Genomic DNA, 15,038 nt, shown 5'->3' on the forward strand with positions numbered 1-15,038 from the left:
GGATCAAGTGATAAGACTCCAACACACAACTGCTTGAATATTCTGACTTTCTTTGTTCTCTCTTTTTTCGTACATACTGTATACATACTTCATTTGCACATTATCCCTTGTGTCCCGTTTCAACGGATTTAATTCCTTTATGGGCATTGCAACTGCGTTTATTTGAGAGATATATCTGAGTGTGGGGGGTGCAGCCATTCCCTTTCCCTATACTTTCTGCTTGAATATTCTAGTGAAAGAAGGCAATTTTATTGTACAATATAAAAATACAGTTTATTACATATTTGAAATAACCCCCATAAATACTGTTAATAATTTGTTAATGTCAGAACCATTTCCCCAGTACCATCATACATGTCATAAACTGGGCTGTTACACATAAAGGCGCTGGTGGTGACCAACTTGTTCTTTGCATCCACATGAACTTCACTGACTTGCTTGTTGACGTGTTTGCAGCCGAGCTCCTTAATGGCAGCTGCTGTGCCTGCATATGGCCACCTACAGAACAAACAAATGAAAGTTTAGGGACAATAGCAGCTACTCATTTTTTATAGGCAATGACCACTTGCAGAATAGAAGGAGAATAAGGTCCTTCCAAGGAATTAAAGTACAGCCAGAGAAATGTAAGAGGACTTTTGAGTGCAACACAGCAACAGCATAGGCACAATTTTTTGCCATTTGAAATCTGGGAATTTTTGAATTGCATTATTATAATGGCCTTGGTGAATGGGTATTTAGGCCTATTTAGGCAAAAGGCTGGCTCTAATAGTCTCTACTCTTTGGTTAATCCATTTATTGAGCCAGTAAAACCATAACTCACTGAACAGTTTTCTCTCTCTCTCTCTGTTGCAGATACACAAGTCCCTGGATGTCCTTTAAACATTCAGCTAATTTAGGAGGGGATTTTTTTTAAATATATTAATTTTTAAATGTTAGCTATATAGTTTTTTTAAATGATTTGCCTAAAGGGAAACGCGCCCTTTAAAACCAGAGCTCTGCATTTAATTGCCCTATGCTTTCTTTATACTTGTCTTTGCACTTTAATCCTTGCCCTACCACTGCAAATGAAACCTTTTGTATAAAAACTGTCAAATGGACAACAGATGTCACTGTCTGCAAATAGTCTATTGCTATTATTTTCAGTTAAACTTTTAGTTCTAAGTCAGTACCGTTCCTTAACAGGTTCTTAACAGGTTTCTATTTCTTATACAAGTTAAGATGTGCCATCTTGTGGTCATTTTTTAAACAACAGCACTTGTATTATTTGCCTTCCTCTGGATCAACTAGAACAGCGCTGTCCAACTTCTGTGGTACCGAGGGCTAACAAACTCCCAGAACAAACCCCTGCCGGGTTCACCTCCCACAGGCAGCACAGGGCAGGCAGAGTATTGCACACACAGGCAGCACAGGGCAGGTAGAGTATTGCACACACAGGCAGCACAGGGCAGGTAGAGTATGGCACACACAGGCAGCATAGGGCAGGTTAAGTATGGCACACGCAGGCAGCAGCAGTGCGATTTCACTGAAATTGCGGAAGTTTCCTCTCAAGGCAACTTCCGCGATTTCACTGAAATCACGCCACCGCGTATGCCATCCCACTGGCGATTTACATTTTCACCGGTGGGATGACATTTCGGGGAGATTAGTCGCCCGCGAACAGGGAGATTTGTCGCGGGCGACTAATCTCCCCGTGTGGAAGAGCCCTAAGTTGGAGTGATATCTCCCACCTCCCAGCAGCCGATCAGCAGAACAATGGGAATGGTAGCAAGATAGCAAGACAATGGTAGCAAGATAGCAGCTCCCAGTAGATATTAGAATAGCACTCAATAGTAAGAAATACAAGTCCGGCTTGGGACTCCTTAAGTTACATGGGAGTAGGAGAAACAAACGATTATCTGAAAGCACTTCTAATCTAGCTCAGACTCAGGCACAATGCGCTAAAATGGTGCCTACACACCAATATTACAGCTAGAAAAATACATTTGTTGGTTCAAGAGTAGAAGTTTAAATGGTAGAATGGTGAATTATAAGCTATGTAAATAGTGTAATTTAGAAATAAAAACACCATCAAATCATGTCAGAATCCCTTTAAATGTACAGATTTATATCTATGGCAGCATTTTGGGGCTGTACTTATCTACTATAGGGGACGATGCATGCAGTATTGCTTTTGCTGCTCCCTGATTAGATTGAACATGGAGAGTATGAGACAAAGACATCAACACATCATAATTATTCTTTGGAAGCCAGTACTTTGAATCTCTTCTTTACTGATTATTAAACACATATTTTTGCACTGAATTTGAGTGCTGATTTATGCAATTTACTATTGTGTGAGTATATATGTATATATTCAATGCTTGGAGGTTGACTGGGCAGAACTGCAAGCCTATAAAAGTAAGCAGAGATTGAGGTATCAGGTTTACTGTTAGTAGCCAGTTAGCAGCCAGTTGTTCCTGACCTTCTGTAGTTGTACCCCAAATTAATCACTGCCAGGCCCCTTTATTGCTGTACCCTAATGTAATTCCTACCTAGGCTTTCAGCTTCTCATGCAGTTGTACCCCAGAGTGTTGCTATGTATATATACCGTGTTTCCCCAAAAATAAGACACTGTCATATTTTTTTAAGCTCCAAAATATGCACTAGGTCTTATTTTCAGGGGATGTCTTATTTTTCCATGAAGAAGAATACAGTACACATTTATTCCATCGTTTGGGCGAGATTTATCGCCCAGCCCTAGGTGGGTGTCTTATTTTCGGGGGATGCCTTATTTTCCGAGGGGGGTGAAAAATCAGGGGGGGGGCCTTACTTTCGGAGGATGTCCTATTTTCGGGGAAACAGGGTAGTTACACTGGATTCCTGATATACCAAATACTATCGGACAGATTTATCAAAATGTGAGATTTGAGTGTATTTTTTAATGTATGAAAGTTAGAGTTTACCATTTAACAAATACACTAAAAATCCCATAGAAATTAACTGAAAGTGGGTACATTTTTCTATGGTCAACTTGAATCTCAAATGTTGATAAACCTGCCGCTATATGTGCTTTATATGAAATATACTTGTATGAATGTAGAACATTATACAGTGCACTTCTTGTATTCACAGCACTAAATATAAAGAAAACACTTGAGCCCAATATGCTATTAGCACTGTTTGCTATACAAGGGCCATTTGTACAGCTTATTCACCTTGGCGATTTCCATTTCTTTGCATGAAGCCCTATTTACACGGCACTTACAGTTCCATTAGACTCTCCTCCGCAGTCAGTGCGGCTCAAGGGCAAGTGATTCCTATAGAAATGGACGGGAGACAATGTGATAACGTTGTATGGCTTCTAATTTTACTATAAGAGTCTGCCATTTCGTGTGAAACTGTCCTTTTAATATTATTGCAAATGAACCTTCCATTTTGTTGGGCCACGCTTTGCCAGACACCTAAATCAGCGTTCATTACAGACTAAGGTTGGAGAGAGAACTCCCGCTCACAAATCCCCACCCTGCGCAACGCTGCACTTCGGTTGCCTAGCAACATAACAATTCGCTTCGCTCCTCATCTCGCGATGTTTGCCGCTCCCGCCGCGTTTACGGAAATGGACGAGCTATGCCGAAGCCTCCATCCTTGCCGCTCGACAGGTCGGCGCCTTTGTACTCCTTCGGGTGACACCTGTCGGTAGTTTATTGGTATTGCAGCCCTTCAGTCGGTGGCTGCGGGAGGAGCTTGTGCGTTCGCCGCTTCAGTCGTTGTCTGCGGAAGCCGAGGCACCGGGGGGGCCCCCGGGGGGACAACAAAGGTAAATAAGCCTCTACTTTGGCCTTTCCTGTAAACTTTACTCAAATCAAGCGCCACCCACCCCTCTAGTACCCAGTGCGATGGACACTAATTGCACTTAGCGTACCGGGCCTATAGAAAATCAGGAAGGCCGGCTCTGTCTTCCTTTGTGGTGCCGCCGCTGCCGCCATCTTTAAATCTCCCTCACCTTAGGGTTGTGCGCCCCGGTACATGTGTGGATGCTGCTCCCATTGTTCTTGCTGCCGGGGCGCACCTCACTCACGCTGGTTTCAGGCTTGGTTGCTGCTCACAGGCCTCAGGGAGCACCTCAGTGCCGTGTGTTTGCTTCTATGTAATGAATGGGGATGTACCACTAGTGCAGGAGAACGAGGGGGTCATGGCAAAAGGTGACTTTAGCGCAGTGGCGCCCACTCTCAGGGCTCTGGGAAACAATGAGTTAACTTGCCATCTCACTTAAAAACAAATGCAATAGGGGGGTGTTCCCATAGTGGGAAACTGGAGGATATTTATTGGAAATATGAAAGGCATGACACTTGCACTGTACAGCTGAAACCATGCTGATGTGGTGCTGTGGTCAATTCACAGTTAATAAACCCAACGCTTTGCGTCAGTGTCGTCTGATTTCATTCCAGGCGTCCAGACTGATGAAATGCTAATGCCTAATAGTAACCTTCTAACACTCTGTTGTGTAATGTAAATATCATAGGGAAAAGTAGTAACATCCACTGCATGTTGGCTAATGCGCGGAGCTTGTCAGGGAAATTAGCTGGAGTCTATTGTATGTACTGACAATTGTAATATATGCCTTGGATTTATGAATATTGCCCGCTGTGCTTGTATGAAGGGAAATGACTCTAACCAGATGTGTTGGGTTAACAAACTGTGGGTATTGACCATTGTGCCAGATAAGCATGGCAACTTCATTGTAAGTGCCAAGCCTTTCTCATTAATAATACATCTAATTGCGTTTAACACTGTAGGGGAATTGCCTTTAGACGATTTGAATCAGACCAACCTGTCACATGGCTACACTGGATTGTATGTATGCTGGTACGACTGCAACCTTCTTCACCATTTGTTTCCAACGTTCTATTTTATTAAGTCCTTTAGTTCTATTTTATATTGTTTGAATTGTTTGATACACTGAATATATGGAACCTTTTTGTTATCTCCATAGCTTATTATTAACTTGCTGAACACTTGAGGCCAATACTTCTCTGTTAAAAAAAAAAAAAGTATTGAATCAGTGTTAAAAACAAAAATCAGTTCTGAAATGTAAACCTGTATTTGTTGTTACAGAGTCTGTATTATTTCTTATAGAAGCGGATTTTTTCATTTGGAATCTGTCTTACATAATATTCTATGGCATGTAGAAGATTCAGAAGATAAATGAGAAGCTCTTTAGATTGGCAGGCATTTTTAACTTCTGGGCCAGGACCAACAAATTCTGCTGGGTCATTATGATCTGTATGATTATATAAACACATATGAGCTTGCAGTTCTCTAGCTGCAGTTAAACTAGAGCACCCAACATACTGACAGCTGCTGGGGGGGCAGAAGCTTTAGTTCTAAACATACTTAAGGGTTCAGGTTGGGTATGTCTGGTACAAGAGCAATGTGTCTTTATGACTTATAGGGCCATATGATAAGAATTGGTGGGACAGGCATGAAAGGTTTGCAGCAAAATCCACCATGAAACACAGCAAGTGTTACAAAGAGAAGTCACTACCCTGCTCTACGCTTGGCCAAGCCTAATGATTGCAGAAAGAAAGCCTCTGCATTGCTGGCTCCCCAGGCAGTTGGGGTGGGGGAGGTTAGATGGTGATAGAAAAAGGCATGTGGCATGGGAAACATTGCACAAAGAGATCACACTCCTACAGTTACTGTGAGATGATTGGTGTGCTACTGACTTGAGATGTGTTTGTCTGCTCACACCTTCAGTCACACCTTATCCTCATTTCCTCCTTTGTAGCACTCAAGCTAAGCAGATCCCATGCATTTTTATATTTGGGCAGACTGCGTTGGCCGGGGGTCACCAGACCTTACTTTAGTGTAGCGTATGCAGATGATTTGTAGCAACATTAAAAGAAATGGAGAATATTTGGGCAGGGCCCTCTTTATCACTTATTGGTTGTTTTTTGTATGTAATCTGTATGATCAGTCTACACCGATTTATTGTACAGTGCTGCAGAATATGTTGGCCTTATATTATATATATATATATATATATATATATATATATATATATATATATATATATAATAGCAAGTGAAGATGTCCCGCACTCACAGGTCTTAGGTGAAAGTAAAAGGTGTTTATTCAATCCACATCTAACGTTTCGGCTGCCTCCGCAGCCTTTCTCAAAGACATATAATATATATATATATATATATATAATGTAATGTAATTATAATAAAAGGTTTTATTATGTACATTTCAAAATCGTTATCAAAGATATGTGTAAACCCATGTAATTTAATCCATTCCACCTGCTTGTCTGGAAGTAGTACAAACAATGTGCCGGCAGTAATTTGCTAATGGCACATAGGTGACATCCTGCTGCTTGACCTTTTCCCAGAAGATTTTTGTATAATATGAACATGTAGAAATATGGCGTTTTTTTTTTTTATCAGAGCATGCTGGTTGTCACCCTTTTGTTTGCTTTGCACTACAAACAGTGCAGGTATTGAAATACATGTAAAATAGCCATGACTGAAATGGACTGTTGAAGGGAAGGAATTTAGTATAATCAGTCGCACAGTTCCTTGTGAATAGGCTTCTAATGTAAGCAAGCAAGATTTAAGTTAAACTAGTGAGGAAACTACTACAACATTTTTGGTGGGTTGATCTGGTCATCTGGCTCATTAGGAAAGAAACACATCAGCACACCAATGTGGTTCTTACCTAATGGGATTTTGCAATTTACCCAACAGTTTTGTGGCTGACTTTCAACAAGATTGGTCAGAAAGGCCCACATACATGGGCCAATAAACTACCAACTTGGTTTGAAAGGGCAGAGCTTATCAGCTTATACCTGCCATTATATGGCTAGCTTTAGTATATCAGAAGTGAATTAACATTTTTCCAACGCCAAACTCATTTATTAAATGATATGATAGGAGCTCAACATTTTTGTTCCATGGGGTAAAGCCTCATTAGTAAAATAATTAACCAGACCCCCTATTTATTTGTATTATTACTTTTTAAGCCATGACAGTCATGCTATTGTCCCTACCCAGGATGGTTTTATTTAGCCTGCTAAACTGTGCTCACTGCTCTTGGGTGTGGGTGTTACGTGTGCGACAGAAATTTTCTTTGGAGAGCTCGCTAGATAATTCCCCTCTGTCATACACTGAATGCTGGCAAATGCCTGTGGGTAGAGCCAGAGCCACCGCCTACCCAGTAACTTCAGAGAAGGGGACTGTGCTGCTCATTAAGATTTCTTATTCACTTGCCAAGCAGTTTTATTTAAAGAAAAAAAAAACTAAGTTAGACTTATCAAGCAATCCACTATTCAGAAAGATCTTTGTCACTGATTACTTTCCTCTGCGGTAATGAGACCACACGTTATACTGATATTAAGAGAATTGCCTGATAATCAAATTCTTACACCGTCATGTGATTCTTATAGGGGGCAATTGTGTGTGGCACACCACATTTTTTACTGTACGAAGGTATACAAGGCAAAATGAGAATTGCTGGAAAGTTCTTAGGCGAGAAACCACAAGTGCTTGGAGTTTCAAAGCATTTACCAAAGGGGCCAAGAAAGGCCAATCTAGTGTTTTGATACCCCACATTAAGGCAAGTTAAAGAGGCAGCGGGTAAAAGATACATGTTAGTAGAGTTCAGACATTGTGCTGGAATTGTATAGTATGGAAAGGCAGTTCCTAATGAATATATGTATACACATATACAAAATATTGCATTTAGCTTTTGAAGAGACTGCTGGAACCCAGTATGCTATTAAGTGCACTGACCCAGGTGTTTTATTATCTTGCAGACATGGAGACAAAAAAACTCATAACTGCCACGGACACCCAATATTCCGGAATTCTGCTCAATGCTTTAAATGACCAGCGAATGCAGGGGCTGTACTGCGATGTGACAGTCATTGTCGAAGACCGTAAATTTCGAGCCCACCGAAATATTCTCTCAGCTTGTAGCACTTACTTCCATCAACTGTTTTCTGTTGCAGGACAAGTAGTGGAGCTGAATTTTATCAAAGCCGACATATTTGCAGAAATTTTAAACTACATTTACAGCTCAAAAATTGTTCGTGTGAGATGTGACATGCTGGAAGAGCTGATAAAGTCAGGGAAGTTACTGGGAGTCCCATTTATAGCAGAACTCGGGATCCCTCTTTCTCAAGTGAAGAGCATATCAGGTGGAGGGGGTAAAGATGGTAGTGCTGATGCTTCACCTAACCCTGATCAAAAAGTACTTGAACCACAAAAAAGCACAGATAGTCCATCGCCAAGCACAGCTAAAATTAAAGCTGAGATGCCCGAAATCACAGAATCCTTTTTATTGTCCAGTGATGATTATAAGGACAAAAAGGCTTCTGATTCCAAAGATCAAGATTCAGCGAAGGAAGAGGATGATGATGATGACGATGATGTAATATTTTGTTCGGAGATTGTGTCATTTAAACAGCCACCCACAGAGAAAAAGGAAGCTGCTCAAAGCCAAATGGCACCCGATAACGAGCAAGTACCAGAAGTTAAAAAAGTTACCCCTGCTGGTCAAGTTCAAATTACCCAGAATTCTTTACCTTCCAGCCAACAACCATCAAAGAACACCACCTCATCCACACCACAAAAACCTACTCCGCCTGTTAACACAAATACAAGTCAGAATCCACCTCCACCTGCAAATGGTTTTCTTAGTCCACCTGCTCAGAAGCAAGCGACACCTAATACTGTTCAGGATCAACATTCCCAAAACGTTACCTCTGGTAATGCTTTATCACAACAAAACACTTTGGTCGATTTAAGCTCACCAAAACCTCAGCAAATCAGTGCTGTACAACCCAAAACAGAAGTAATTGTCCATGGTAATGGCATCTCTCCCCCAAGTTCCTCTGTCACGCCTTTGGCACAGCAACCCATCACACCAAAACACATTTCCTTTGATGGGGTACAGAAAAAGCAAGTTGTGACTTTCACGCAAGGATCTCCATCAAAACCTGGTGAATTTAAAATCAAGATAGCCGACGTGGTTTCAGGAAGCAGCAAAGATTCACATAAAGACTCTGAACCACGGCGCATCATTGATGGCAAAAAAATTATAACATTGGACACTGCCTCTGAAATCGAAGGTCTGTCAACTGGTTGCAAAGTATATGCAAACATTGGCGAAGATACGTATGACATTGTCATTCCCATCAAGGAAGATCCTGAGGAAGGGGAGGCCAAACTGGATTTAGATGGATTACCAAACAGAAAGCGCATGAAGATGAAACATGATGATCACTATGAGCTCATAGTGGATGGTAGAGTATATTACATTTGTATTGTATGCAAGCGTTCGTACGTATGTCTGACCAGCTTACGGAGACATTTTAACGTACATTCCTGGGAAAAAAAGTACCCTTGTCGTTACTGCGAGAGAGTTTTCCCTCTTGCAGAGTATCGTACAAAGCATGAGATTCACCATACCGGTGAGCGAAGATATCAGTGCTTGACTTGTGGAAGTTCTTTTATCAATTATCAGGTTATGGCTTCACATATAAGGTCAGTTCACAGTCTGGATCCATCAGGAGATTCAAAGCTTTACCGACTAAATCCCTGTAAAACTCTGCAAATTAGACAGTACGCATATGTTAACAATTCAAACAATGCCTCAGTTATTCATGATGGAGCCATTAATGTTCCTGTTATTACCGATGGTGGAATTAATGTTCCTGTTATTAACGATGGTGGAATTGTGTATGATATCGACCCGGATAAACCGCAGCAACCTGCGTCCGAAGGAAGCCACGCTAACTCTGCTCCAAAGCCAGTCAACTGGGACGATATCTTCCTCCAGCAGAGTAATCAGAATATGTTTAAACTGAATACATCTGAGGGTGGTACGGAATTTGAGTTTGTAATACCAGAATCGTACTAGAGCTACAGTTTGGAAATGCATACAAATAGGAACATAGATGACTTTAAGGCAACTTGCCATCAGGATTTTTTAAGCTAATCTTATGGTATTCTAATAAATAATGGATAGTCCTTTTTTAGATGCATCATCTGTAGTTTTGACTGGCATGGGTGGGGGGAGGTGCCATCTCCTAAGCATTTACTTGAAGGTCCAGCAGAGCCGAAAATCCAAGGAGTCTTGGGTTTTATTTTACTTCTTATCTTTGTTCGCGTTGAAACACCTTCAGTTGTACTCAGTTGTTTTATAGTATCTATATTTTGTGACTTTGGAGGCTTTCCCGCTATGTTTAAAATGGAGACCCTAACTCACTATTTCGTTTAAGCTTGCACTTTAATGCTAGCTCTGGTTTCTGGTTGGACCTTTGTTCACTGCCATTGATATGTCTGATTTTGTGCTAAGATCACATAAAGTTATAACAGTTGTACTGCTAAAAGGGTCCAAAGCAGTCTTCCAGTACTATAGTATTGAAAGGTTTGTGTGCAGTAACATACTTGTAATCCCACCGTAAGGTTACATTCATTTCGTAAACTACAGGAATTGGGTGAAGGCTGGGTATATGGCTGAAATTATGGTAAGGAAACCAGATTGTTTAAAACATTAGGGGCACTTCTACTAAATGCTAGTTACTGGGCTGCCTTGACTGCAGAGCAGTTGCTTTTACATTTAATGCATTAGCAGCAGACCCTCTAGCTGGATGTTTTTTTTTAAGAAATGTCCCTGGTTTTTCACCTGATCTGGTAAGCTTAACGTATTGCCTGTTGTAGATACACCTTCCTGGTGTAAGCCCCAAAACCCCTCCTGGCTAGGGGCATATCGGTTGTCCAAACACCTGAATTGATCAGCATGGGAAGCCGCATATAAAAATGCAGTGGTTGATGGAAAAATTTTTAATCGCAAAGCCAATAAAATATATGGCAAAAGAAAAGCATCCCTTAAAAAAAACGCTAACTCTTGTGGCAGTGCCCAAGAGCTTTTATATGTGTAATTTGTATTATTATTATTATTATTATTATTATATGTTGCAGTTGTAATGGTTAGCCTTTGGTACTGTTTGTAGGATCCATGAATGTCAAATATAACTGTACATTAGCCCCTTAATTACAGTCTAAAGTATGTTTATACCCATTTTCTGCAAATGTAATATGCAGTCACATTTCCCTTTGGCATTTAACGTTTCCACTGGAAACTATGTGTTTAGCTCCCAGGATATTAACCTTAAGTAACTGCAGCACATACCAATATATGATCTGCTTTTTCTATTTTTGTGAGACGTAATATTACTTGCTTTTCATAAGCATTGCTCTTTTTCTCATTATGGAAAGCAAGAAATACAACTGTGAATCAGCCCCTTTGCTGCTAAGTACAGTAAACAAAGGAGTGGTGTGAGCCTTGTGAGTCCTGTAGAATTAGCTCAAGCCCAGTTAGAGAATTTAGCTTAATTTTAATAAAAATTAATAAATCTCCCCCTTTATGTTACCGATCTGAGCAATACCACCCTACGGAACGGAATGGTATTTACCTGCTAAAATCACTCACACTCTGACAAATGTACTCAGGTATCTTCTTTCTATCTGATAAATCAGCCCCTGAATAAATTGGATATCGTTTATGTAAGATTCAGTAGATTCTGTTGGAGCTGATAGAAGGAATATCACAGAGCACTCTTGCAGGGCCATGCCTCAAGCCTTTATAGTCACAAAATATTCCATAGCTAATATATGTAGCTATTTTAACAAAAATTAAAGATTTCTGAGTAAAAAATGTTCAGATTACACCTTAAGAGGGTGGTTCACTTTTTTGTTAATTTTAAGTATGTCCTATTCCTACCAACATTGCAAATGGTCTTCATTATTTATTTTTTAATAGTTTTTGAATTGTTTACCTTCCACTTCTACATCTTTCCAGCTTTCAAATGGGGGTCACTGACCCCAGCCACCAAAAACTATTGCTCTGATCTGACAATGTTATTATTATTATTGTGACTTTTTATTATTTCTCTGTCCCTCTCCTATTCATATTGCAGTCTCTCATTTAAACCACTTCCTGGTTGCTTCAGTAAACAAGACCCTAGCAACCAGATTTCTACTGTAATTCCAGACTGGAGAGCTGATGAGAAACCACAAAAAAAAAATGAAAACCAGTTGCACATTGTCTCTGAATGTCAGTGTCTACATCATACTGAAAGTTAATTTAAAGGTGAACAACCCCTTTAAGAAAAAGGGATATTTAATATGTATTCTTTGCTGTGGTTTTGTAATAATTCGATCACTATCCACAACACTGCATTTTTCGTTGCAGCTTTCCACTGTGATCTTTGCAGTTGATCTTGATGAAAGTCCTAAATTATTGGATATTTTATCTACATCCCAAATAAACATCAACAGTAAAGGTGGCTATACACCTTACAATTACAATCATTCCCACCCTCCACTGGCGTTCAGGGCTGAATCATCAGATATGGAGGTAGAAACAATAGAAATTCTACCTCCTTCTGCCGATTCAGCCCTGAACGTAGATTTTGCTTGGGCGCCATCAAAACCTTTTAACCTGGCCGATCAACGAGACAACCGATATCCGCAGCCTTTTGCGATATCACCTCTTCGAGCCGCCATACATGCACTGAATATCATACAAAACGAGGTTTTGTACGATAATATCGGTGGGTCTGTGGCCGGCTTAAGGGTGAAGACGCACAGAGCTACTTGGTAGCAGCTACTTGTCACGGCTACTAGACACCAGAAAATACCCTGCCGTAGACAATACTGAGAATTGCCTCTGCTAAAACACACATAGAGACAGTTATCAGTAAATGATCAGCATTGTCTATTTTAGTAGCTGCTACTAGTAGCTCGGTGTGTCTTCACCCTAACAAATCAGATTGACACACAAGTAACATAATGTAAATTAATGTATTGCTGCTTTGGTCAGTAAGAAATTCAGTGTTTCTAGTTGTTATGCTGAACATTTCAGTCTCTGTATATTATTTAAAAATTAGAGCCCAGTTTTTAAGCAAATTAACCAAAAAAAAAAGGCTATCTGGCTAAATGCCTTTTGGTTGGGCTGTCACACAATGCCTTAAAGTCATTTGAACATGAAAAAAATTAAATGTGTAGGTACTACTGAAATGCAAAAATGAGGTTTCTGAGCATTACAAAGACTTTTTGGGGTTTAATTGCAAGTAACGTGGTTTTCTGGTTCCGAACTTTTTTTGTGCACTGGTAGGAATTAGATTTCCCAGAACCTGCGACAATGTTCGTTTAAAGTAGTCTGGCATTCCTAGTACTTATTGATGTAAATGATGGGAAAGGTAAATTGTTTCTCTAGATAACAGGGATCGTTGTGCTTAGTCTAGTAGTGTAGGTTTATTGAGGAACCAGCTTCTCATGCTTTCTTTAGCAGAGACATGTTTTTATGGTCTTTTTCTATGTACGGATTATACCATTCAGGATATTGGCCATTGTACGTGGCAAAACATACTAATCAGTAGAAATAACCGTAGGCTCAACAATACTCATACATTTGTAGCTCTCAAACAGATGTCTTCTTAGTGTATATAACAAAAGGAAATATTTTGGATAATTTATAATTCTCTTTTGGTCGGCGTTCGAACAACATTCAATTCAGTATTCACCCGAACCAAAACCAAAAAAAAAAGTTTGTATTTTGTGCATCCCTGTTTTGGGCAAGAAAAATGTAGTATCAAGGAGAAGGCAGAGAAAAGGAAATTGCAATAGAAGAAAAAGTAAAGAAGCATCCCATATGTGTATAGCCGACATGGCCATGTGTAATTGAACAGTTGGCCATGTTGGCTGCAGCACTGTATGGGGAATATATTATAGTGTGTAAGCCAACATCACTGCAACCAATCAGCAATTAGATTTGAACATTCACCTACAAGTTATAAAACAAAAACATAGATCTGATGATGATGGTGATGTTGGCTTGCACACTAAAATAAATATGTTCGTATGTGTGCTTACTGGCTGGAAATTCTTGGTGTAATACACAGACACCGTTCTTTAAGCCTTTATATACTGGTATCTTTTCACATATACTGTATGTCATAGACCCAGACAGTGTTAACGGGGGGGGGGGGGATTTGATGGCTAGACAAAACTATCATAGTGGCATTGAAACAGTAAAGGTAGAAGCATCTAGCATTTGACTTGCCACAACTGAGCTTTTAATCTGTACATCCCTTCCCTGCAGTATTTCCATTCACAGTGGTTGCACTTAATGAGTTATATGTAATGTTTTTTTTTTTTACCAGCTATACACTGACTAAATATTTATTTATACTGAACTGCGCGAAAAGGGGAAATGCAGCCGTAGCTCCGTTACCTTTTGCTCAGCTGCCTTATTCTATTTGGCGCCAGAGAGGGCACGTGGCACGCACAGAGGGGCAACTGGAATCCAGCAGTACATCTTGACTACATGTCACCAATGGTTTTGTCACTATAGCATTTTATTGGGTCATAAATAGCGTTTACATTCTTAATTGCAATTTTTGCTTTTAATCAGAAGGCACACAATGATGTTCTACATAAGCCCAATGGCAATTTAGATGAATATGAGCTTTGCATATTTTTAATTCTGTATATTAGCATATATGTCATGGAGCGAGAATGGTCCAGACCATGAGGTCTATTTCTTAACACTGGAGATAAACATCACCTGTGATGTTGCCCATAGCAACCAATTGGCTTTGAACAGTTACCTACAAGTTAGAAAACAATAGCAAACTTCTGATTGGTTGCTATGGGGCAACATCACCGGTCATGTTTGTCTTCAATATAAATAAATATGCCCCATGCATAGATAAATGTTCTATATAATGACTTCACTCTTCCCTCTTTGTTCACCTCTGGCTGAAGCATACAGGGGTAATACAATAGTGACAACAGACCCAGAGGCTTATTATGGGCCCAGAGTTTTTTAAGGGCTCATTACAGATACCCAATATCAATAAACAGTGTTTGTGTGTATGCAAAACCCATCATTCATTTTTCCCAGGGCTTGAGCAGCAATGGGCAAATGAGTACCACTACTGTACCTACAGGAAAGAGCCTCCATCCCACAATGTTTTAACCTAAATT

General features: G+C 40.0%; 2 protein-coding genes across 3 annotated transcripts; one reads left to right on the top strand and one right to left on the bottom strand.

Moving 5' to 3' along the window:
* Nucleotides 1-293: 293 nt before the first annotated feature.
* On the bottom strand, nucleotides 294-4,041 carry gatd3alb.2 (glutamine amidotransferase like class 1 domain containing 3A-like gene b2). Its single transcript, XM_018096825.2, has 2 exons — nucleotides 3,983-4,041; nucleotides 294-498 (listed from the first exon to the last, which is right to left on the bottom strand). The coding sequence occupies exons 1-2, from the start codon at nucleotides 4,024-4,026 to the stop codon at nucleotides 309-311; spliced, it is 234 nt and encodes a 77-aa protein (XP_017952314.1). The 5' UTR covers nucleotides 4,027-4,041; the 3' UTR covers nucleotides 294-308.
* On the top strand, nucleotides 3,587-11,040 carry zbtb33 (zinc finger and BTB domain containing 33). Of its 2 annotated transcripts, none has more exons than XM_002931803.5 (2): nucleotides 3,587-3,796; nucleotides 7,796-11,040. In XM_002931803.5, exon 2 carries the CDS (start codon nucleotides 7,798-7,800, stop codon nucleotides 9,901-9,903), a length of 2,106 nt encoding a protein of 701 aa, XP_002931849.1. In that variant the 5' UTR covers nucleotides 3,587-3,796; nucleotides 7,796-7,797; the 3' UTR covers nucleotides 9,904-11,040. The 2 variants fall into 2 exon arrangements, with proteins under 2 accessions (XP_002931849.1, XP_004915806.1); XM_004915749.4 differs by lacking the exon at nucleotides 3,587-3,796 and adding an exon at nucleotides 4,100-4,181 and having other exon boundaries at nucleotides 7,796-10,241.
* The last annotated feature ends 3,998 nt before the right edge of the window (nucleotides 11,041-15,038 follow it).

The sequence above is a fragment of the Xenopus tropicalis genome, chromosome 8 (genome assembly GCF_000004195.4).
Source record: "Xenopus tropicalis strain Nigerian chromosome 8, UCB_Xtro_10.0, whole genome shotgun sequence".
Lineage (NCBI taxonomy): Eukaryota > Metazoa > Chordata > Amphibia > Anura > Pipidae > Xenopus > Xenopus tropicalis.

Excerpts from the sequence above, each read along its gene's own strand:
- zbtb33 (XM_004915749.4), top strand. The coding sequence starts at position 4,130 with ATGAATGGGGATGTACCACTAGTGCAGGAGAACGAGGGGGTCATGGCA. Across the intron at positions 4,182-7,795 it reads CGAGGGGGTCATGGCAAAAG|ACATGGAGACAAAAAAACTC; the intron begins GTGACTTTAGCG and ends ATTATCTTGCAG.
- gatd3alb.2 (XM_018096825.2), bottom strand. The coding sequence starts at position 4,026 with ATGGGAGCAGCATCCACACATGTACCGGGGCGCACAACCCTAAG. Across the intron at positions 499-3,982 it reads CCGGGGCGCACAACCCTAAG|GTGGCCATATGCAGGCACAG; the intron begins GTGAGGGAGATT and ends TTTGTTCTGTAG.